The sequence below is a fragment of the Schistocerca gregaria genome, chromosome 4 (genome assembly GCF_023897955.1).
Source record: "Schistocerca gregaria isolate iqSchGreg1 chromosome 4, iqSchGreg1.2, whole genome shotgun sequence".
In the NCBI taxonomy this organism is placed as follows: Eukaryota; Metazoa; Arthropoda; class Insecta; order Orthoptera; family Acrididae; genus Schistocerca; species Schistocerca gregaria.
Genome location: NC_064923.1, coordinates 617,736,295 through 617,763,222, shown reverse-complemented (window position 1 = coordinate 617,763,222; position 26,928 = coordinate 617,736,295). Strand labels below are relative to the sequence as shown.

Below are 26,928 nucleotides of genomic sequence, written 5' to 3'. Positions count from 1 at the left end.
AAGACATTTAGTATTTCGGCCTTTAGTCTGTTATCCTCTGTTTCAGTACCATTTTGGTCACAGAGTGTCTGGACATTTTGTTTTAATCCACCAACCGCTTTGACATAAGACGAAAATTTTGTAGGATTTTCTGCCAAGTCAGTACATAGAACTTTACTTTCGATGATGTATGGGCTCCTATCTGTCATTTTTTAATTTTCTCTCTTCTAAAAGTTGTTATATCTTGTTCTGCTGTTGTGCTTGTATTTGTCACTGCACCTGATAACTTCAGTTGGTTAAATATAAAAATTTATGTAATTTAATCATGTAGAAATAATATATTGTTAAGTATCTGTGCTCCATGAAGACTTCACAATGTCCTCTTGGGTCTATACTATGTATAAGTCTTATCATTTGTTTCTATAACACAGATATTCTGGACATCAGCTGCACAGTTCCATAATTCAATCCCCTAGTTGAGAAGTGGTAAATTGTTTCATTGTAAGAAATTCTTAATGTTTGACTAGGAACTGTCTTGCCAAACTACTAAGGAATTAAATATCACTACCGAATTATCCATACACAAAAATTAATCAGCTTTGTCCATTGCAGATTTTTACCAACGTATACCTCTTATTTCATATTATTTGACGTCATTCATATAATAATAAATTGAATATCAGGACTAAAGACCAAATGTATTATACCATAAATTAAAATCCACCCATTGCACAGTAAAATCATCTAATTTTACTGAGTCTCCTGTGCATTAAATCTGTCATTAAAATTAGTGCATAACAGAAGTAGTGAAATATGGATTGTTTGACACTGCTCCTGGGAAATCATGATCAGAAAAATTGCAAAACAAATGTATTTTTCAAATAAAATGGTTAAAAATTAGATATAGATAATGGCTCTTTGATGTTGGCATTATGTTTAATACTATGTTGTGTTTCATTTGTATTTTATTCTTCTATAACTTGTAATTATTTATTGATTCTGCAGGTGATTTGCTTCTAAACATTGAACCAGGAATTCATGTAAAAGACCCCTCACAGCATTCTACAATGGTTTTTAATACTTTAATAATGATGATACTGTTCAGTATAATAAACGCTCGGAAAATTTATGGAGAGAGAAATGTATTTAGCAACATCTTGAATAATACAGTTCTTTTTACTGTTTGGCATATGTGCTTTGTATCGCAGGTGAAGTTTACATTATTTTTCCAGCACCTAATGTGCAGTATAAGTTACTATATATGTTCTTTTCTTCATCACAAATGTAAAAATAGCATCTGAGAGCTTGTATAATATTTTCCTTCTTACTATTATCTGTTTTGTAAGTAAATTGATAACTTTCTGGAAGCTGTTGTTTAAATTCTAGCAATACATGAAATGGGAGACAAAATATCAATGAAGCACATGTTAGTAAAACTATAAATATGGATATACATTGAACATCATAGTGAAATCTGTCCAATGAAAGCTAAGAATATTTACATGTACTTCATATTTGTTGGACATTTCTTGTTCTGAAATAGTCAAAATCAGAACTTCTGAAACAGTGAAATAGTGAAAATCAAAAGTTTTCCAAATGAATCAGTTTTGTATCTGGCCATTACAGCATTTAGGATTTAAAAATGACAATATTTTGTGTAGAATAATAGCACTCACTACACAGTAAATGCAGTATAGCACTGTTTGTTTCTTTGTTTCATTATTATTCATAGAACCACTTTAGGCCCCTCATGAGTGGTACCTGAGATGTTTGTTATTAATAGTGTTATGTACACAAAACCATGTCTCACTTACACTTTTATGAATGTGTGGTGGGAGTGAACCATTGCAAAGCATCACTGATTTCCTATTTCCCTCTCTTCTGACTTCTTTGACTTGTCTCTCTTCTCAGACGATTCTTCGCAACATGCTTTCTAAAGTTTTGTGTTGTATTTAGAACTGTTGATAAAATATCAATATATAGATACCTTTACCAAAAATTATTATGTACATGGGAATTATACTCCCATTGATATATTGATATCGAAATGACAATATCGAGTGCCGATATTTTAATTTGACATTATATCTTTTTCATAGTTTTCAGTAAATATTTGAAAGTGTTATTCTGAAATTGTAGTAGAAGATAATTTTACTTTCACTGTGTGAAGGAGTCTTATAACTTTTTGATACACCAGTCTTGTTAAAAAACAATTTATGATACAGTTAGTGTGCTATTTCATCTCAAAGGCATTCTTCAAACACAAGCTGCTGCAAATCATGAACAAAAGTCTAAATGACAAGATTGGTCTTTGCAGTCATTGGAGAAATGTGAGAGGAAAGGCAGGTGTAATCAGCACTCCAACTAACAACAAAATCTGCAACGTTTAAGTAGGTCGCTGGGGTCTGCAGAAAAAAAAAAATACATAAAAATAAAAAAAATGGTAAGCTGACGTGAAGTGTTCCAGAAAATCTGATATGTGCCGAAACTAAATGAAAGACCCGTCAGACAACTTTTGTTGTGTCATTTACCTGCATTTACCACTCTTACCAATTGTGAACATGAATTGTTTTCCTAACAATTCTTGCTCTAAAGGTGACAAGCAGGCTCCTAGCTTGTTGGGCACAGAATATATAATAATAAATCAATACTTAAATATACAGCTCTAAAACCAGCAGTACATTTACAATGAGCAGCTGATATTTTTATAGGCTGGTACGTTGAAATTTTTTTCCAATGATATATTGTCATATTGATATTTTTTTCAATATGTCAATAATTGCAAGAATATTAGAAGTGAATTCTCTTGGCATTATTGATTTCAATAAATATGGTAATCTTCTCATTATTTTTGTCTTCAAATGTTTTACACATTTTTATAAATTCTTGATATTGTGGTTGAGTTAAACCTTGTGAATAAACATACAAGCAATTTATCTTATTCTAAGTCAGCCTTCCTGGAGACAGAATACAGCTGTTAGTCATTAATGTGGCTTCTCCACATCCAGTTTAACCTGTTATACCACATCAAACAGAAGTAGGTAAAAGCTTAATCTGTCTATTTTTTGACATCTTCTCAGGAACTCTTATTTTTGTTTCACAACCTGTTAAGTAAATAAAATTTTATTAAAATCAAATGAGCTACCTATTTCAATCCAGTGTAAATCTCCTGTAAGAAAGACTGACTGCACCTATACAAGAAACTTGCATCAATTTTGCTCTAGTTGGTTTTTATACATTTCTAACAGCAAACATTACACAAAAAATAGTACATTATACTGTGATGGCACAAATGATATAAATTCCTATTGGCAAATGTAGTTTGAAAAGACTGGAAAACATTATTCATTCAAAAAAAGCCAAATATTCACATTTCAGCAGATGAAATTTTAAATGGAATTATTATTGATAATGATGGCAGTACTAATTTTAATAACTTTTAATCTAGCTGAAGGAATGCTTGTGAAACATGCTGACCATTTTCATCGAGAAACTAATATTATTGCTTCATTCAAACCTAATGCTGAATTTGGCAGACCAATAATTCATGACCCATATTACCCAGTATATATTCCAATATTTGATATAATACAGGAAATAGAGATTACTGTAACTGATGAAAATGATAATTTGACTGACTTCAACGGTGCTATTCTAACATTTATTTTAGAAAAGGCTTAATAAATTTTTGTCTTTAATAAGTAATGAACAAAGTAAAGAACTATCAGTTCTACTAGTTTCATCAGAATGTGAAAACAAAACAAAAATCAAAATATTTCTAACAAGGATACAAGAACTAACTTAAATGTAGGAGATGGATAGCTCCATCCCAAACATGGTAAGTTGTACATGAGCTTCAGTATTATTTGAGCTGATAATGCAGATTATCAAACTTATGACAGAAGATCTAATAAAATATTGTTTGATGATTATTATTTAATTGTGTAACTATAAAAAGGAAATAATGATATGTCTAGAATAGAGCCTTCTCTTTTTTCATCATCACTTTTGTAGTACACTCATGGAAATTGAAGTAAGAACACGGTGAATTCATTGTCCCAGGAAGGGGAAACTTTATTGACACATTCCTGGGGTCAGATACATCACATGATCACACTGACAGAACCACAGGCACATAGACACAGGCAACAGAGCATGCACAATGTCGGCACTAGTACAGTGTATATCCACCTTTCGCAGCAATGCAGGCTGCTATTCTCCCATGGAGACGATCGTAGAGATGCTGGATGTAGTCCTGTGGAACGGCTTTGCCATTTCCACCTGGGGCCTCAGTTGGACCAGCGTTCGTGCTGGACGTGCAGACCGCGTGAGACGATCCTTCATCCAGTCCCAAACATGCTCAATGGGGGACAGATCCGGAGATTTTGCTGGCCAGGGTAGTTGACTTACAACTTCTAAAGCACGTTGGGTGGCACGGGATACATGCGGACGTGCATTGTCCTGTTGGAACAGCAAGTTCCCTTGCCGGTCTAGGAATGGTAGAACGATGGGTTCGATGACGGTTTGGATGTACCGTGCACTATTCAGTGTCCCCTCGACGATCACCAGAGGTGTACGGCCAGTGTAGGAGATCGCTCCCCACACCATGATGCCGGGTGTTGGCCCTGTGTGCCTCGGTCGTATGCAGTCCTGATTGTGGCGCTCACGTGCACGGCGCCAAACACGCATACGGCCGTCATTGGCACCAAGGCAGAAGCAACTCTCATCGCTGAAGATGACACGTCTCCATTCGTCCCTCCATTCACGCCTGTCGCGACACCACTGGAGGCGGGCTGCACGATGTTGGGGCGTGAGCGCAAGACGGCCTAACGGTGTGCGGGACCGTAGCCCAGCTTCATGGAGACGGTTGCGAATGGTCCTCGCCGATACCCCAGGAGCAACAGTGTCCCTAATTTGCTGGGAAGTGGCGGTTCGGTCCCCTACGGCACTGCGTAGGATCCTACGGTCTTGGCGTGCATCCGCTGCGGTCCGGTCCCAGGTCGACGGGCACGTGCTCCTTCCGCCGACCACTGGCGACAACATCGATGTACTGTGGAGACCTCACGCCCCACGTGTTGAGCAATTCCGCCGTACGTCCACCCGGCCTCCCGCATGCCCACTATACGCCCTCGCTGAAAGTCCGTCAACTGCACATACGGTTAACGTCCACGCTGTCGCGGCATACTACCAGTGTTAAAGACTGCGATGGAGCTCCGTATGCCACGGAAAACTGGCTGACACTGACGGCGGTGGTGCACAAATGCTGCGCAGCTAGCGCCATTCGACGGCCAACACTGCGGTTCCTGGTGTGTCCGCTGTGCCGTGCGTGTGATCATTGCTTGTACAGCCCTCTCGCAGTGTCTGGAGCAAGTATGGTGGGTCTGACACACCGGTGTCAATGTGTTCTTTTTTCCATTTCAAGGAGTGTATTTGACTTCATGTCTTGATGATAAAAAAGTATGGAAGGACATGCACTTCATAAAGAGCAAGAGTCAAGGGTAAGAAAAGTGAACAGCTTTATCCACTGAATATGCTAGGTGGTTTCCTTGGGGACTATAAAGGAATTTTATGGAGAGGGTACCTTGCTGTAATTTTTACTTGGAATTGATGTGCTAGAGATGCTCTTGTTAGATTATGGACTACAATGATGTTGAAGTTGAAATAAAAAAGGCACTTCCAAAAGAAGTGGAAATTTGTGTACCTATTGTTAAATGTGAGCTGAATTATGTGCTTGAACAATAAGAAAATGTACTGGAAAATCGTAAAATTCCACCATATTTCTATGAAATACGAACACTTGAGGCAGCAGGATTAAGTAGAAGAAAATTTGAAGCTAAGTATCACGAATTATTATAATTCAGAAGAGTCTGATGTGCATTAATTTGTTTCTATTGTGTTACAAACTAATCATAAAAATAACAGCTTGTTAGCTATGATCAGGTTAAACTGCATAATATTTATATTAGAAATGGAAGAAATTAAATACTTCCCAAACCGATTTGGATTTGGATCAATCAGATAATTATCTGGAGGCATATGATGCATTTCTTTATTTTAAATGAGTTACTGTGTTAAATGGTAAACTATCTTATCTATGAGATAAACATAACTTTCACGAAGAATATTGTTACCACTCAGAGAACTACTATGAAATTATATGCAACCTTCAATGATAAATTGCCAAATGACTCAGTCACCTAGATAATTAAGCACTGAAAGAAGAAGCTCACATTTTACATGCAAAGCAGAATACTTACTGAAAATTTTTAAACTGCAAAATTTTGTCTCTAGTGATATCCAGTTTTATTCATTATTATTTTTCTGAATAAAATTTTTCATGTAGATTGTGTAAACATTTTGAATTTTTAAAATTGGTTAATATTTGGCTGAGAACTTAACTAAAATCTATCCATTCAGCAGATCGACCGACAGGAGATATTATGTATCTCCTGTCTCTAGAGAGGCTGGCAACTGATTGAAGTATTTATTGCTATGCACCGTGGCCAGTTTCCTGGATGGCTGTAGCAGCCACAACTAGTTCAGAAAACCACTGACAGATGGCTCATTTTTTTTCTCTCTTGAAGTGACTTTGTTCCTCAAATACCAACTATACATACAATTTGTGAGTGTTATTTCCTTGCACTACACGGCACAGCTGATTGGCTACATGATTAGTTTGACTGTTATTTTTTGTATTTCACTACTGTTATTTGTTACTGTTGTCCAAAGCTGGAGCCAATCTGGAGGAAGATGATAACATCTGCAATCACCAGCTTTACCCTGTACACAAGCTGTGACCAAGCTGCTGCCAGAAGAAGAAAGAGAAGATGGGTGGACAACAGTTAGCACCCAAGCCGCAGTCCAAGAATGACATTCAGAAAAGAGGGAAATGGTGGCGTTAAACGAAATGATGAGGGTACAATCAGAAAAAAGCCCATCAGCTTTCCTTTCAAAAGAAGCCAAGAGGATTTTTGCTGGGATTCTGTATAGTTTTGTGCCTCAAATTATTTTTTTAGTTAATTTTAGGGAGCTCAAAATTGGCTTTGATTTTATATGTAGTAGTAAGTGGGTACATTGAGTGTGTTGAGCACTCTTGGCATGCTTTTAATGCACAAACGTTTTTTACAACTTAATTATATTATACTGCATAAACTTCCATATGATAAAAAATCGTGAAAATGTTTGTGCATGGGAAGTGCACTTAACATAGCCACTTACTACTAACAAGGAAATTAAAAATTATAGAAACTACGACTACATTGCAAAAATAATTTTTATTTCCACATGGAATCACAGAGCCTAATAAAAACGGCCAAAAAGTGAAATTTTCTGGATCTGATAATTTTCAAAGCAACAAGTTCTAGTAGAAGTAGGCTTTTGTTAATGAGAAAATTTGTGGCTGCGAAACTATAGTACTGTACCAAGTTTTGGAAATAACCATTACTTAAGATTCAAACTTTCTGCAACATGAAGACTTTGAATTCTGGAAAAAGTAAGATGTTTGTAGAGAAGATAAGAAGGAACAACTCAAAAAAAAAAAAAAAAAAAAGCAACTGCTAAACCAGTTCAGCCAGAAACATCATTAGCCTACTGAAATTTTTTTCTCCACAATTTCTTTATAAGTCTTAAATTGTGGGTATTTTGTCATAAAATGTATTTCACCATAAAATAATCAGGCCGTTGGCTTCAGTAATCAGAAAATTAAATTATGAATATTAAAATTTTATGACAGCCCGCTAGAATATGAAAGTAACTGATTTGTGTAGCAGTCCTATAAGTGTCATTCATAAAATGAGATCAAATGAAGATGACATTATGTTGATGTCAGCAGTGATTCAAAAACAAGTGTGATGCTTCCACCTTACTCTATTATAAAATGAGAGCAGAATTCTCGAACAGATAAACTACTGTCTTCTTTTGCAAGATGGTGAATGGTCATTTCACTCAAGTAACAGAGGCTGTGTTACCAGTAGAGTGACTCACACCATTGAAACCATTTGACATTGCAGACATCAACTTCACTGTGCCTTTGGCCCTGTATGTCAGATAACACTTTAGAAATAATTTGTACATTGCTCTATTTACACCTACAACATCATGTGACTTGCCCCCATAACTATATCATATGACACACTTGTTCAAGTTGAACAGTGGTCCGCAGAAGACAATCAGTGTCCAGTACAAGCTACACAGATGACGCAACTGCGTTCCATGCACAGAGAGTTGATGGATCTCTAGCAAAATCCGACAAGCCGGACACATTATTACTTCATCCAGAAAGCCTTTACAGGGAAACTGATCAATCCACATACCTCTTGGTGTGTAGGATGGTGAGATAGGATGTTAGGATCTGTCAAATCCTACCTGAGGGTCTTTTTAGGTGGCTATAGTTGGATGAGAAATGCCTCTACACAAACTCCGCCAGCATAATAGCTGACAAAATTCAGTATCAACTAAAAGGGATAGAGGAACCTTAATCTCTGATGCCTGCACATTTCCTTGTAGTTTATAAGGTCACAACATTGTCAATAATTCCAGAATTAGCCATTAGAAGGGAATTGTCCAAGACATTTCAATAACAGCAGAATGCAGTAAAAGATAACTAGAAAAAAAAAGAATTGGCCTTATTATTAGTGCTCTAAACATCCATGACTTTTATCCGTCAAGGACAGGTTCTGGAAGACTGTCGCTCAGTCATACTATTTTTATGCACGATAACGTTTGCCCACATAGTACGTGGAGGAAGGCACAGACAGAAGCTTTATATGAACAAAGAGATGAGAAGGTACTCTCTTTAATGCTACAAATTTCAGAACAGTTCTAATTCTGACATTCACTTCAACTGATTATCCCTCTAGAGATTGACTGGGTTATGCAATATGTTCATTGAATCTGTCTGTTGTAAGCTCTGTGGTGTAGGCTACTTCCAATTGTGAAAGAATGAATGTTGTTTTGTATTTAATACATTAAATATCTTTGTTATTTGAAACTATTATAAGCACGTTATATGTCCTTCAACTCCACAAGAAAAGAAAATGTCATGTGAGGCCTATTAGTCAGCCATCTTAAAATATGAAGTGAATCTGGGATTTTTCCTTTAACTTGCATGACAAAGTTATACCTCAATTCATGTCCAATTCGATAATCCTCTCCATCTCCAATGGCCCTGCCATGAATTGGACACTGACCTCTAACTTTCAGCCCTCTCCATCTGTACTTATGAAGCCACCAAATTGTTTGGACAGTTGAGTTTGAACCGGTTGACCGTATATTAATGGTCACTGCATGCTATGCAACTTAGAGCAAGTAATGAATCAGTTTTTCTGCAAATGAAAAAGTGAAAACTGAGTATGTAACAATATTTTAAAATACAAGCAAATCCCATTGAGATTAGCAAACAACAGTAAAATGATGTTAAAAAATTGGTAATAATGAAAGATAAAACATAATTCTCTTAATCAAAAATAATGCACTTAATTTATAGTTTTATGGGTGCTGCATTTAGCAAGCAGCAACTATAACTGTTATATTAAATTAATGAAAGATAAATAAATGCAATATTTCAGACGGTCATGTTTGGTAGAGCAACTTTGTACGTCTGCTGAAAATGTTTTAAGTGATTCATTCATCCATATACATGGTAATATGTATACATTGGTGGAAATGAATATAAATCAAATTTTTCAGGTTCTAATAGTTCACTTTGGCAAGGCAGTATGCCATACAGAAGCATTAGATTTTGATCAATGGTTGTGGTCTTTGTTCTTTGGAATTGGTGTTCTTGTATGGGCACAGATCATCAGGACACTTCCCACAAGTTGTGTTATACCTCATACACTGTGAGTAAACAAGGTTCTCCATATTTCTTTTTAAGTGTATGTGAGTAAAGTAGAAATAAATGAATAATTAGAATAAAATTTAGAACATTGCTTTCAGTAATATCACCTAAAAACGACTAAAATCCTTACAGCATACCAATTTATTGAAACAAGCAATTAATTTTTAATGATAACTGACTGAGATAGCAGGAACTTTAAAGTTCCCAAGTAGTTTATTTATTCATTTATTTAGTTTTAGACATTTGTTTATCTGTGTTTACAATGTGCCAGATGTAGTCATTAGAAAGAACAGTTTTCTAGATCGTATGTGGTTCTACTTGTTATACATTACAACAGTTATGGATCTATACATCTGTAGTATTTCAGGTATTCACATACTTAATAGAAGCAGTGGTGCTGCAGAAATTTTTGAACATGTTTCAAAAGCATTAATCTTTAGCATACTTCTTGTGACATTTGACAAGTTACTGCATAATTTTATTTCCATGTTGCATGTACTTTTCTGATACAGACTTGTAATGACTGGGAATAAATACAAGTTATCTTTTAATGTAGTATTGTGATGTATAAGTAACAATTTTTGTAATACTGATATCATATCCAGCTGTATTTATTTTAAATATACGTTAGTGTGGCAAGAATAAATTTGCTTGGTAGTGGTAGCACTTTCAGAGTTTTAAATATTATTTATGTGACTGACTAGCTCTGCTTCCTGTAATACTTCTAACGGCTCTTTTTTGGATTTTGAAGATCTCTAGAGCTGATGTTGAATTTCCCGAGAATTGGAGTCCATATTTTAAATGTTTATGTCTACATTACATCTACATGGATAATCTGAAAATCGCATTTAAGTGCAACGCAAAGAGTTCATCGAAACACCTTTACAATAATTCTGTATTATTCCCCTCTCATACAACACGTGAAAAAAGCAAACACCTATATCTTTCCATGGAATATCTAATTTCCCTTATTTTACTATCGTGCTCCCTCTGAAGGTTGGCGTTAACAAAATATTTTTACTTTCAGAGGGGAAAGGTGGTGATTGGAATTTTGTGAGAAGATTCTGAAGGAAAGAACAGTGCCTTTGTTCTAGTGATGTCCACTCCAAATCCTGTATCATTTTGGAATCCTGTATCATTTTGGTGACACTGTCTCCCCTATTTTGTGATAATACAGAATGTGCTGCCCTGTACCTTAAAATATGTGTTGAACCACAGATTGAGCAATATGTTCGATAGATTAACGGTGTTGAAATCTGTCGTCTGTGTTTCACTGGTGGAGGGCGATGATAAGGCAGTCAGAGGATATCTGAAGTACCAGAAGTTAGCAGTTTGTTGTTCACAATAACACGTTTTCTTTATTATGTCTGTTAATTCATTTCTTATGGCAATGGAAAATCTTTGGTTGGAATATAAATAACGATAGGACCTTGGATGAAATTGAAATTTATCCATGCACTGGTAGTGAGATTGATTTCTGATATCAATGGAATTATCAATTTTGAACCACTTAATATTATAATGGTTATCTCTTCAATTCTAGAAGGGCATCAGAATGCTAAAACGAATTGGGAGGGGAGGGGTACCAGCGTTCCCAGGTTGGCACAAGTTCTCCCCCTTGTTGTAGTTGTCTATAGGTAGGGTTGCAGGTATTTGAGTCATCAACAGACACATTATCAAACAAGCCTGAGAACATTACTGAGTTCTTGGATGAAATATTCAGGGATAGGAGAATAGTCATAGACCATTTAAAGGAACATTTGCAAGGTGGGTGTGGATATATTACAATAACATAGATATAAGTTCAGGAGATAAATAAAGAATTACTCAAGATATTAGTCCGTACAAGCAGGTGTATCTATTGTGGCGTGTAACCGCTGAAACATTAAAATAATTACGCAATTCAGTTGTCTTGCCAAGAAGACAGCACCTTTTATGTTCTTGAAGCAGTCCAGATCAGACATATGTGTCCCATCACTGCAGATAATTATTTGGTGCACCACCATTATTCTATTTTACTAAGATGCAGTCTCGCTAGGCGTACTCATAGTTACACACGGCAACAGAATAAAATAGTTACACACAGCAACAGGATAAACGTGTCTATGTAATTTAATTTAGTGTAATATTTTCTGGCTACAGTGATATTACTTAAGCTTGTGTTTCATTTATGTTGCAAGATATTGTTCCAGTTAAACAGCACCTTGACATGGCTAAAGATTCCGTACTACAAACCTTATGAATAGTTCAGCATGAGCCAAAACTTGGGAATTATTCAGTCTACAAAGTCGATAAAGAAATATTTTCAGAAGACTCAATCACAGTCAAACTGACAATGAATGGACCTTACTCAAAAAGCCTACAGTTAAAAATTTATACTCTGATGACATATTACTATCATTATGCACTAGTATTTGTCTGTTCTCTACTATTCTAGAACCAGACAGGTAAAGCCGATAAATCAGACTGGCGACTTCACGTCTGGACCTTTTATTGTGTTTGCTACATTGTTTTTCTTTGTTGCATGGATAATGGGATCATATCAGGATAGCCAATGAATATTTGTAAAGTCCAAAATAAATTGAAATTGTTGCTGAAGCCTTGAATCGACATTGCATACTTGGATCCAAAGTAAAACATCGCATTTTTACATAAGCACACCAGTCCAAGGGCTTTCAATAATTAGATCTTGCTTCCTAGCTTTCTCAAAATTTTCTGATGCAAACTGAAAACGACTTGGACATTGAACAAAACATTGACAATGAATCCAGAGTTGACTCCACTAGTAACGAACAATCAGCAGTTAACATGTCTAGTGACGGAAAATTTCGTAAATATGCCGATCACTAGTCAAATAGCTAAATCCAGCTCAGAGCTCATTCTTTTCCGTGACGTCACGTCAAACGACTTGGTGGGGGCAGAGCAGTTTCAGTTGACAAATATTGCTACTATGTTTGACGCTATTATCAAGAAAATTACTGAAAACAAAAAAGACATTGACGAAGACGACAGTTTTAGAAACGGGACATGATGAGATTAAGCCTGAATTAAGAGCACTAAAAAGTTGTAAAGACACTCTGTGTGATAGAGTAGACGAGACTGACACGAGACTGAGCGGACAAGAGTCCCAAATTTTCTCAATATTTTCCGAATTAAACTAGCAGCAGCAAAAAGCCACAAAAGACGTAAAAGATATTGAAACTGAAGTCAAACATTTAAACACTACATGCGAAGCTGTTGCTACTCAAGTCAAATGTTATCCATCAGTTCATGACTCAATAAAAACACATATTACAGTAATTGAAGGCAGTGTTAACACTATGGATAAACAACTTACAGACAAACTGCAATTACACACTGACAACCGTTTTGCCAACATAAATACAGAATTTCATGACTGGATTGATCATGAAAACAAATATTTTGACCAATGTATAGAGGAAAAATTACAGACTTATGAACGACAGCGTAGATGAATTAGGGGATGAAAAGGATTCACCATGGTTCAACAAACATACTAGGGTCAAAAGGTCAATGGAAGATTCATTTAACGAATTTGAAAGCAATATTTTATCTGCAGATTCTAAAAATAGCCCGAAAAAATTTAGCTAGTGCGTGAAATCTATGAATGTCACAAATAATTCAATACCTACTCTTGCCGACATTACAGGTAATGTAACGGATGATGATAAACAATAGGCCGAAATACTAAACCTGGCTTTCAAAAACTTGTTTACGGTAGAGGACTGCAGCACCATTCCCCCTTTCAATTATCGAAAAAACGCAAGGGTGGCTGACGTAGTATTTAGTGTATCTGGGACCGCAAAGCAGTTAAGATCCTTAGACGCCAGGAAGGCATCTGGCCCAGACGGTTTCCCCATAACATTTTATGTTGACTGTGCTACAAACATAGCACCATTCTTATCCATCGACTGTCAGAAACCATTGGAACAGCGAGAAGTCAATGGGACTGGAAGAAGGTCCACGTCATAGCAATCAATAAAAAGGGTAAAAAATATGATGCACATAATTACCGATCGATTTCACTGACATAGATTTGTTGTAGAATCATGGAGATTATTTTATGTGTTTTGTGTCCAGACATAATGACATTTCTAGACTCTGAGAAGCTCATCTGCAGAAACCAGCACGGTTTTAGGAAACAGCAGTATTGTGAGACACAGCTGGCTCTCTTCGTGCATGATATAAAACAGGCAGATACTGACTCCCGTGTTGATGCCATATTTATCGACTTTCGAAAGGCGTTCGACTCAGTTCTGCACTGTCGCTTGCTCCAGAAAGTGCGCACTTACAGTCTATCTCATGGCTGGATAAAAAGTGTTCTAACGGAGAGAGAGCAGTATGTCGTCCTGAATGGGGAGACTTCAATAGAAACAAGGGTAACATAAGGTGTGCCCCAGGGCAGCGTAATAGGTCCTCTACTTCTTACGATTTACTTTCGATCTGGTTGATGGTACTGACAGCGGCATTAGACTGTTTGCCGATGATGCTGTAGTCTACAGGAAAGTAGTATCACACGAAACTTGTCAACAGATCAATGAGGAACTGGCAGGTATCTCTCAGTATTAGTAAGTGTAAACTACCACGTATAACAAAGCGAAAATCCCCATTAATGTACGAGTACGAAATAAATGCCCAGTTTTTGGAACGATCAGATTACACAAGTAACGGATAAGGCGAACTCTAGATGGCGGTTTATGGTAGAACCCTGGAGCGATCAGTCCTTCAACAAAGGAAATTGCTTACAATATTTTAGTTTGTCCACTCTTCACGTAGGGACCCCTACCAGTTGGGTCTGATTCAAGAGAATGAGAAGGTCCAAAGAATGGCAACATTCGTGAATGGTACATTTAGCCATCGCAAGAGCGTTACAAATCTCACAGAAAGTTTGAAGTGGGACACACTTGCAGTAGACGACGCGCTAAACGGAAGGGGCTGCTCACTAAAGTCTAATATACAATCTTCGACGAGGATGTAGAGCATACGTTATTAAGACCAACTTTCAAATCACGCGATGATCACCATTCATAAGATAAAGGAAATTAGAGCTCTTACTAAGACGTTCAGACAGTCGTTTGTCCCTCGCGCGAACCGCTAGTGGAACAGAGGGGGCGAAATATGACTTTATCGCGAAGGTGACCTCCGCCGCACACCGGTTGGTGGCTAGCTGAGTATGTAACTGCCAAAATAAGAAAATGGTAAACCACCGGACCTACTCTCTTGACGCACAAAAGCTTTGAAGACAACTCCATGGGTGGAGGTATTTTGAATGGGACTTCAGAGAATGTAATTGCCAACATCCTGGTGAATACCTGTTGCAGAAGCCAAAACCAAATAGAATCATTGGGTTTCATGCTAATCGAGACTTACGTACACTCCTGGAATATGAAATAAGAACACCGTGAATTCATTGTCCCAGGAAGGGGAAACTTTATTGAAACATTCCTGGGGTCAGATACATCACATGATCACACTGACAGAACCACATAGACACAGGCAACACAGCATGCACAATGTCGGCACTAGTACAGTGTATATCCACCTTTCGCAGCAATGCAGGCTGCTATTCTCCCATGGAGACGATCGTAGAGTTGCTGGACGTAGTCCTGTGGAACGGCTTGCCATGCCATTTCCACCTGGCGCCTCAGTTGGACCAGCGTTCGTGCTGGACGTGCAGACCGCGTGAGACGATCCTTCATCCAGTCCCAAACATGCTCAATGGGGGACAGATCCGGAGATTTTGCTGGCCAGGGTAGTTGACTTACAACTTCTAAAGCACGTTGGGTGGCACGGGATACATGCGGACGTGCATTGTCCTGTTGGAACAGCAAGTTCCCTTGCCGGTCTAGGAATGGTAGAACGATGGGTTCGATGACGGTTTGGATGTACTGTGCACTATTCAGTGTCCCCTCGACGATGACCAGAGGTGTACGGCCAGTGTAGGAGATCGCTCCCCACACCATGATGTCGGGTGTTGGCCCTGTGTGCCTCGGTCGTATGCAGTCCTGATTGTGGCGCTCACCTGCACGGCGCCAACACGCATACGACCATCATTGGCACCAAGGCAGAAGCGACTCTAATCGCTGAAGACGACACGTCTCCATTCGTCCCTCCATTCACGCCTGTCGCGACACCACTGGAGGTGGGCTGCACGATGTTGGGGCGTGAGCGCAAGACGGCCTAACGGTGTGCGGGACCGTAGCCCAGCTTCATGGAGACGGTTGCGAATGGTCCTCGCCGATACCCCAGGAGCAACAGTGTCCCTAATTTGCTGGGAAGTGGCGGTGCGGTCCCCTACGGCACTGCGTAGGATCCTACGGTCTTGGCGTGCATCCGCTGCGGTCCGGTCCCAGGTCGAAGGGCACGTGCACCTTCCGCCGACCACTGGCGACAACATCGATGTACTGTGGAGACCTCACGCCCCACGTGTTGAGCAATTCGGCGGTACGTCCACCCGGCCTCCCGCATGCCCACTATACGCCCTCGCTGAAAGTCCGTCAACTGCACTTACGGTTCACGTCCACGCTGTCGCGGCATACTACCAGTGTTAAAGACTGTGATGGAGCTCCGTATGCCACGGAAAACTGGCTGACACTGACGGCGGCGGTGCACAAATGCTGCGCAGCTAGCGCCATTCGACGGCGAACACCGCGGTTCCTGGTGTGTAAGCTGTGCCGTGCGTGTGATCATTGCTGCTCTCGCACTGTCCGGAGCAAGTATGGTGGGTGTGACACACCGGTGTCAATGTGTTCTTTTTTCCACTTCCAGGAGTGTATTTCATTTAAGCAGTAAACGCGTATCTGTAACTAATGAGTAAGTAAATTGTATATTTGTATATTTATGAAACACACACACCTCTCCCCCCCCCCCCCCTTCGCTTGAACTGTAGATCATGCCTTTGGTGGGGAAGTTTGTGTGCCTCAGCGATACAGATAGCTGTACCATAGGTGCAACCACAACGGAGGGCTATCTGTTGAGAGGCCACACAAACGTATGGTTCCTGAAGAAGGGCAGCAGCCTTTTCGGTAGTTGCGCATGCAACAGTCTGGTTGATTGACTGATCTGGCCTTGTTACACTAACCAAAACAGCCCTGCTCTGCTGGTACTGCCAACGGCTGAAAGCAAGGGGAAACTACGGCCATAATTTTTCCTGAGGGCATGCAGCTCTGCTGTATGGATAAATGACGATGGCGTCCTCTTGCATAAAACATTCCGGAGGTAAAATAGTCCCCCACTCGTATCTCTGAGCGGGGACTACTCAGGAGGACATCGTTATCAGGAAAAAGAAAACTGGCGTTCTACGGATCAGAGTGTGGAAATTCAGTCCCTTAATCGGGCACGTAGGTTAGAAAATTTAAAAAGGGAAATGCATGGGTTAAAGTTGGATACAGTGGGAATTAGTGAAGTTCAGTGGCAGGATGAAGAAGACTTTTGGTCAGATGAATACAGGGTTATAAATACCAAATCAAATAGGGGTAATGCAGGAGTAGGTTTAATAATGAATAAAACGATAAGAATGCGGGTAATCTACTACAAACAGCACAGGGAACGCATTTTTGGGGCCAAGATAGACACGAAGCACAGGCCTACGACAGTAGTACAAGTCTATGTGCCAACTAGCTCTGCAGATGACGAAGAAATTGAAGAAATGTGTGATTAGATAAAATAAATTATTCAGGTAGTGAAGGGAGACGAAAATTTAATAGTCATTGGTGACTGGAATTCGATAGTAGGAAATGGAAGAGAAGGAAACATATTAGGTGAATATGGATTGGGAATAAGAAATGAAAGAGGAAGCCGCCTGGTAGAATTTTACACAGAGCACAACTTAATCATAGCTAACACTTGGTTCAAGAATCATAAAAGAAGGTTGTATACATGGAAGAAGCCTAGAGATACTGACAGGTTGCAAATAGATTATATAATGGTAAGACAGAGATTTAGAAACCAGGTTTTAAATTGTAAGACATTTCCAGGAGCATATGTGGACTCTGACCACAATCTATTGGTTATGAACTGTAGATTAAAACTGAAGAAACTGAAAAAAAAGGTGGGAATTTAAGGAGATGGGACCTGGAAACTGACTAAACCAGAGGTTGTACAGAGTTTCAGGGAAACCATAAGGGAACAATTGACAAGAATGAGGGAAAGAAATACAATAGAAGAAGAATGGGTAGCTTTGAGGGATGAAGTAGTGAAGGCAGCAGAGGATCAAGTAGGTAAAAAGTCGAGGGCTAGAAGAAATCCTTGAGTGACAGAAGAAATATTGAATTTGATTGACGAAAGGAAAAATATAAAATTGCAGTAAATGAAGCAGGCAAAAAGGAATACAAACGTCTCAAAAATGATATCGGCAGGAATTGCAAAATGCCTAAACAGACATGGTTAGAGGACAAATGTAACGATGTAGAGGCCTATCTCACTAGGGGTAAGATAGATACCACCTACAGGAAAATTAAAGAGACCTTTGGAGAAAAGAGAACCATTTGTATGAGTATCAAGAGCTCAAATGGAGACCCAGTTCTAAGCAAAGAAGGGAAAGCAGAAACGTGGAAGGAGCATATAGAAGGTCTATGCAAGGGCGATATACTTGAGGGCAACGTTGTAGAAATGGAAGAGGGTGCAGACGATGATGAAATGGGAGATATGATACTGCGTGAAGAGTTTGATAGAGCACTGAAAGACCTAAGTCGAAACAAGGGCCTCAGAGTAGATAACATTTCATTAGAACTGCTGACAGCCTTGGGAGAGCCAGTCCTGACAAAAATCTACCATCTGGTGAGCAAAATGTATGCGATAGGCGAAATACCCTCAGACTTCAAGAAGAATATAATAATTCCAATCCCAAAGAAAGCAGGCGTTGACAGATGTGAAAATTACCGAACTATTAGTTTAATAAGGCACAGCTGCAAAATACTGACGCGAATTCTTTACAGACAAATGGAAAAACTGGTAGAAGCCGACCTCAAGGAAGATCAGTTTGGATTCCATAAAAATATGGGAACACGTGAGGCTATACTGACCCTACGACTTATTTTAAAAACTTCGATTAGGAAAAGGCAAACCTACGTTGCTAGCATTTGTAGACTTAGAGAAAGCTTTTGACAATGTTGACTGGAACACTCTCTTCCAAATTCTAAAGGTGGCAGCGGTAAAACATAGGGAGCGAAAAGCTATTTGCAATTTGTACAGAAATCCGATAGCAGTTATAAGAGTCAAGGGACATGAAAGGGAAGTAGTGTTTGGGAAGGGAGTGAGACAGGGTTGTAGCCTCTCCCCGATGTTATTCAATCTGTATATTGAGCAAGCAGTAAAGGAAACAAAAGAAAAACTCGGAGTAGGTATTAAAATCCATGGAGAAGAAATAAAAACTTTAAGGTTCACCGAAGAGATTGTAATCCTGTCAGAGACAGCAAAGGACTTGGCAGAACAGTTAAACGGAACTGACAGAAGCAAAATGGGGATAATGGAATGAAGTCGAATTAAGTCGGGTGGTGCTGATGGAATTAGATTAGGAAATGAGACACTTAAAGTAGAAAAGGAGTTTTGCTATTTGGGGAGCAAAATAACGGATGATGGTCGAAGTAGAGAGGATATAAAATGTAAGGAAAGCATTTCTGAAGGACAGAATTTTGTTAACATCAAGTATACATTTAAGTGTCAGAAAGTCGTTTCTGAAAGTATTTGTATCGAGTGTAGCCATGTATGGAAGTAAAACATGGACGATAAATAGTTTGGACAAGAAGAGAATAGAAGCTTTTGAAATGTGGTGCTACAGAGGCTTTCTGAAGATTAGATGGGGAGATCATATAACTAACGTCGAGGTATTGAATAGAATTGGGGAGAAGAGGAGTTTGTGGCATAACTTGACCAGAAGAAGGGATCGGTTGGTAGGACATGTTCTGAGGCACCAAGGGATCACCAATTTAGTATATGAGGGCAGCGTGGAGGGTAAAAATCGTAGAGGGAGGCCAAGAGATGAATACACTAAGCAGATTCAGAAGGATGTAGGCTGCAGTACGTGCTGGGAGATGAAGAAGCTTGCACAGGATAGAGGAGCATGGAGATCTGCATCAAACCAGTCTCAGGACTGAAGACCACAACAACAACGTACCTCTCAGCACTACTGCAAGGAAATTAGGTAGCATAAGAAATTTTGTTTCAGCTCATCCAGCCAGCAGCAGACGAAGAAAGAAAAGATTTCGACTTCACCGAATGTATGTAAACAACATCAGCCTACACTTTAAAGCAAATGTTATGATGATATTTACGCAAGTGCGATGAAAATATTTTTGAGATAACGTAATTGACTAACTGTTATTTGGTCAAGGACTATTCATAACTGACTGACGTGCACACAAAACCGCACGACAACCAAGCACTATCATCTAGGAATGGATTAGATGCACTTCATACTGCGTAACACCTGTCTATGTGAAGTCACAGCCATATTCATACTCTACGCACACTCGTGATGTGAGAATTTTGTAGGTTTGATTTTAACGTGTTGCTTTAGACGTTAGTCCATAAGTATATGTCCGCTTGAGCTTGCTTGCTGATGTATCCAGATGTTGTGTCTAATATTTCCAACTACAGGTGACATCATTCGCGAATTCAAAATTTGGTTCAAAAATCTGTAATGTCTCTATGATTAAGTAAATTTTTGTATTCCATATAAAGTCAAAATATAATGTATCTTTGTGTAATTATCTATATTTATGTAAAGCAAAATGTAATATGGTGGTATGTAAATGTGATCAGAGTTTGTCATATGTATCAAAATGTGTGAAACCACGAGATTTATGTGAAAGAGACTGCTATAATGCCATTCTACATACATCGCAATGCCTGCAACTGCGATGAAATATGTGTGCATAATTATTAAAAACTATTCTTCATATATCACTACGAGAATGATCGCGATGAAATTTTTGTGTACACTATTTGTACATCGCCAGGTAAACTAGGAGTGCGATAGAACTGTGCATGTGAAATGCAATAACATTTGTAGTGCATCGTCTAATGGAATTTACTGCGATGCAACGGTGCAAAATAAGAAGCTGGTAAACTACTCGACCTATGCTCTCGACGCTCAAAAGCACTGAAGACAACTCCACGGGTGCAGGAATTGTGAATGGGACTTCAGGGAATGTAACGTTTTAGGAGTAAAACGGCCTCTCTCACCTGGACATATCATGGCTCTAGGAAGAAGTGTGTTATCAGTGAAAATAAACAGTGCAAGGAGTGACAATGCCCATGTATCGATTGTCAAATCTGTGAATAGTAACGTCGACATGCAACAACATTTACGTTGTGCAAACTCTCAAAACAAGGCTTACCTTTGCGCTATTATTGTAAGCATTATGAACATGAACTGCAAAGGACGACACGTCGTACACGGACGGCTAATCTGAAACAGAAAGACATTTTAAATGCAATACTTTCCATGACACACAATAATCAATAATTAAATGTATTTTATTTTAACATATATAGTAGTTTTACATGTTAGTTTGTAAAAACTTCATTGAATGTCACAGTGATGCCTTGCGAACACGCACATACGAACTGTGATTACCATGTTGCGAATTCAACTAACACACTAACTGCTACTGCCACACTGAAATACGCGCAACTGTACATGTGTGGGCCGGCCGTTGGTGGCCGAGCGGTTCTAGGCGCTTCAGTCTGGAACTGCGCGACCGCTATGGTCGCAGGTTCGAATCCTGCCTCGGGCATGGATGTGTGTGATGTCCTTAGGTTAATTTGGTGTAAGTAGTTCTAAGTTATAGGGGACTCATGACCTGAGATGTTAAGTCCCATAGTGCTCAGAGCCATTTTCTTTGCAGCCGCAATACAAATATTCACTGGTCTCATTCAAATAGTGTATGACATGAATTGTACTTGAATATGTGTGTAAATATTGTACTGAATGTGCTTTAGGGTGAACTGCTTGCCTGCAGATGCGGACCTCACAATTCAGGGGGCAATTTTAAGGCGCATTTTTAGGGTGGGTGTGGATATGTTACAGGTGTAAATTCAGAATATAAATACAGAATTGTTTAAGATATTAATTAGTATAAACGGTTGTACCGATTGCGGCGTGCAGCAGCTGAAACATTACAATAATTACGCAGTTCAGTTGTCTTGCGGAGATCACGGCAACTTTTTTGTTCTTGAAGCGGTTCAGATCGGACGCATATCTGCCATCGCTCCAGATAATTATTCGGCACGCCACCATTTCTATATTTTGTTGAGAAACAATCTCACTAGGTGTACTCATAGTTACAAACAGCAACAGAATTAATGTACGGTGCCTATGTAATTTAATTTAGTATAATATTTTGTGAATACAGTGATATTATTTAAGCTGGTGTTTCATTTATTTTGCAAGCTGTTGTTCCAATTCAATGGCGTCTCAGCATGGCAAAAGCTTCCATGTTACAAACCATATGAATAGTCCAGCATGAGCCAAAACTCTAGAATTATTTAATTTACGAAGTCTGATAAAGAAATATTTTCAGAAGAGTCACTCACAGTCAAACAATGAGCGGACCTTACGCAAAAAGCCACTGTCAAGCGCCAAGTTTGTATTCCACACCATTAAAAATATATACTCTAATAACATATTACTATCATTACCTATTATTATTAGTGTGTTCTCCGATATTCTCAAACCAGGCCAGAAAAGCCGATAAATCAAAATCAGCAAAGCTACAGTGTCTCAGCTGATGTTGATTGTGATGATGGAATAAAGGAAGTGGAAAGCAGGAGGGGTATTGAGGGGAAAAAAGCTGTCAGCTGTCAGGGAGAGGAAACAATCCCACAGGACAGGTATGTGACACAAGTGAAATCACTCTGGCACAGGGAAAAGAAGCTTCCTGTGGTGCCCAACAGTTTGGGGCAGTGAAATGGTGAATTGGGAGGGGAAGATAGAACAGACAAAGAGAAGATTTTGGAGAGAACACCAACAGTGCAAAATGACTGAAGAAGTGTGGGAGAAAGAGCGGGGGGAGGTGGGGGGGGGGGGCAGGGAGGGCTACATGGAGACAGAAATAGAAATGGATGTAATGGATGTGGGACAGAGGCTTGAAGATACTATGGCGATCTGTGTATTTTAGAGACACCAGTGAATCCGGATGGTGTGAGTTGTGAAGTAGCCTGTAATGCAGAGCACATTGATTGTGCTCAGCAGTATGTTCCACCACTGATTGGTCTACTTTTTGACTGGGTAAAGACCTGATTGGTGGTTACATGCATATAAAGGGCTTGCGGAAGGTATCTCTAATTATCTCATTATGTTTATTTTATTTCTTATAATGCTAGCTGAAAATAAAATGCACAGTGTTGAAGGGGATGCATAAATTGCTGCCAAAAACCTCTCATATATTTAAACATCTTATCCTAATGTCATGTGTTTTTCTTTGATGTCTTTTAGGAAATGTTTTGGTTGTTAAAAATGTTTGCTAGACAGTAATCTTAACAACAGAAGTAATATTTCATAAGACCATATTTAAAAAATGTAGCTCATTCATTGGGTTTTAAACAGAAAATAAACAAACATACATTTGTTTCATTGGGAGCACAGAAAATGATTACAAAAATAGAATTAGAATCAAAACACACGTACGAAAATCCTGTGGTCAATCAAAAAAAGCAAATACATAAGTGATAGAGGCAGTGAGGCAGCAACAGCCATGGAAATAAGACAGAGAACTTTGCTAATGTTCAAGTGAATCGTTTGTCAAGTTGGAGTACAAATACGTATGAGTGGATGCTGATAAATCTTTGGTTTTATAAGGAAAAATGCTGCTATTGTTCTGAAAAAGTTTATTTGTGCAATATATTCCCTCTTGAGATCAACACGTTTATAGCATCTTTATTCGACCTTCTTTATCTCATCTAAAAAATGTTTGCAAGTGGTCTTCCCTTAAGATGTTTCTTGAGATTCGGGAACCGATAATTGTTTGTGGGGGCTATGTCAGGTGAATATTGAGATGTTTGGGGATTCAGAAGTGAAGACCAGACAATTTATATTGAGTGGTGGCTACCTTAACAGGAGGGGCACTGAGCTACAGAATCAAGATTCCTTTCTCAGCTTTCCTCTATATCTGGAGACCAGTGTTGCACCAGTTCATCAAGAAGTTCAACATAGTCGGTTGCTGTGGTGTTTTACAGTGGTGCAAGTAGTCAATAAGTTGGATTACGTCTTTATCTCAAAATATAGATGTGGGATACTTTTGAAGTTCTTTAGACAAGACGAAACCCTGTTTCTCTATTCTTTAAACTGTTCTTTGCCCTCTGGATCACAAGAGTATACCCATGTTTCATTTATGCTGATGAGGCAATCCAAAAATTGCATAGGATCCTGGCCAAATAATGACTCATGCATGTTTTTGATCTGCTTTGAGACATGTGGGAATACATTTCATAGCGAAGTTTCTCATGTCCAAAATCTCATGAACAATGTGACCTACATGTTTTTAAGAGATTCCCAGGGTCTCTGCTGTCTATTTAGTAGTTATCCTCTGATGATAGAGGCTCATGGAATGAACAGTATCCCCTGTTTATTGAGCTGTGACTTCAGTTGGCCTTCCAGGACACTCTTCATTTTCAATTCTGAAACGCACTCTATTAAATGCAGCTCAGTTCTAGATAGTGGAGTGGGAAGTGCAGGTACTATCTAGTGAACTAGATATATCACAATAAATTTGTTTGGCCGTCTTCTCTCTATCTTATAAAAAAAACGCTTAATCACAAGCACCACTGTGTTTGATCTGAACTCTCTATTTCCTTGCACCATGTTCACTGCACAGAAAAATAAAGCCAATGTTATTGCTATATAGCTGCTGTCACATAGAATGTATAAAAAAATATCAGCTTTAAATAGAAAAACCAAGGATTTATCAGCATTCCTTCAAATGCACACAAGCATAATGCTAAAGCCTGTAGTGCTGGTTGAATACCTGGGATTTCATTGGAGTTTTATTGGAGTGTGGTGGTGTGTCAGATTGAGTGGGAGAGGGGAGTGGGGAGAAAGGAGGTGGCTACTGGGGCAGATAGCTGGAGAAGTGTGGCTGACAGCTGTGACAGCTGGGAAAGATGCCACAGGTGCACAGGATAAGAGTGTAACATGAGAACCAGTACTGTGAGTTCGTGCTGTGTATGAAGATTACGATGATGTGGAGTAGTGGATTGGGAGGAGGAGCCAGAACAGAGAGGGACACTGTAGGAGAAGGGGTGTGCATACAAACATCCTTATATATGTCTCATTAAAGCACAAAAATGAAAATACTTATTGAATCAAACTGTTGACATAAAGACCTTTTTTAATTGAAGGAACAAATAGAAAGTAGTTTAAACTACGCCACACACAGAAGATTTGTAGTCTTTCGGAAATATAAGAATCACATATTAATTCCTACTCTGATTAACATCTAGACAACATGCTCAATATTCGCATTATAAATAGGATAATATGAGAGTAACATCATACAGCCTGGTAAGTACAATGTTACCAGCAGCTTATTCATTGTAAATGACTAGCAGCCAATTTCAATTGTTTGTGCATGTGAATACAAACTGTGAGGTTGGCAATTTCTCAGAAAGGTATCCAACAGTCTTTGATTGTATGTCATGGAATTAAAAGCTTTCATTACAGTGGATATCATATTCAAATTATATTGAATTCGTAAAGACAGAGATGATGCACAGTTTTTTTTTTATTACAAACAGTTCTACATTGTCATGTAATCAAACAGTGGTATCACTGTTAGTGGTAACCTGCAGGATTTTATAACAATAGGGACAAAACGTTTTTTTCCACACATGTGATTCAGAAATTTTGAGGATAGTGTTAGCTGTTCATTATTTTCTCCTATTATTTTCTGTAGCCCACTTTCAGTTCTACACATGATCAATGTTTTAAACATGAAATTGTTAACAGTTTCTTTGTAGTAAAACCTGTTATTACATTACCAGATTTTATGTTTTTTGACATTTATGCTACTTTTGTTGACTGAATTGTAATCCCTATTCTCGCAATTGTTTCCATGACATGAAGATATTTGTACGGATAACATTTCTCACATTTTATACATTTCAAGTACCATCAAAAGTTCCAACATCAATTTTCTGATTGATTTATGGTGTAGTAGTTGTAGCAGTAGTACCTTTATTCATCTGTAGATCTCTTTTTACAAGGATATAGGACATGTCAAAGTATTCACAAGTTTAGATCAATTTTAAATAAGCTAATTCATATTCTCATATATTTACGGACTTCTAGTTAGAGACAATCATTAGATTTACTCCTGGTACACAATACTTTTTTTTACAAACAAACTTATTAAATAATATAATGCCACAGTGTTCACTCACATCTCACTATCAGTCACTCCACACACTATTCACACATTGTTTCATAACACTTCACTCACTACACATACGAAAACACACACACACACACACACACACACACACACACACACACACACACACACACACACACACACACACACACGCACACACACATACACACACACACACACACACATACAGTGGTAACCTCTGGGCCATTTTCTGTACTGTAACTTCCCATTTGCAATTCCAAAAAACTGAGTCAGCATCGCTCCATAATGAGTGAAATGTTGCGCTCAAAAAGAGGAAGAGTTGTTAGTATTGTGTTAAGCATAGCTTGGGGTACGTATTTCTACAATGGAAAGAAAAGAGGGAAAAAGACATAAAGTGTAGGTGTTTGTGGAATATTGGATGTTTTATAATCATTATTATTATTATTTATTTGTATAACATCTTTCTATCAAACCGCTACTCTGTTTTAGCTAAGTAATCTTTCAATCTATAAAATCTATTGCATAACAGATACTTTTTAGCTGCCTTTTTAAATAAGTGTATTTTTGCAATTTCTTTAATCTCTTTTGATAATTTATTGTACAGTTTTATTCCTTGGTAGAAAATGCTGTTTTGAGTTTTATGTTTGTTTTTTCTTGGTAAATGTAAGTTTAGTCTATCTTTTGTTGCATGGTCATAGACAGAGCTATTTGTGCAGTAATTACCAATGTTATTTTTCA

At 38.4% G+C, this 26,928-nt stretch overlaps 1 protein-coding gene across 1 annotated transcript in view; it reads left to right on the top strand.

Moving 5' to 3' along the window:
- The window catches only part of LOC126267837 (plasma membrane calcium-transporting ATPase 1-like), a 97,907-nt gene that overhangs the window by 23,934 nt on the left and 47,045 nt on the right, over positions 1-26,928 (top strand). The window contains exons 3-4 of the mRNA XM_049973142.1: positions 985-1,187; positions 9,667-9,818. Coding sequence (XP_049829099.1) covers positions 985-1,187; positions 9,667-9,818 — 355 coding nt within the window. The remainder of the gene's footprint in view (positions 1-984; positions 1,188-9,666; positions 9,819-26,928) is intronic.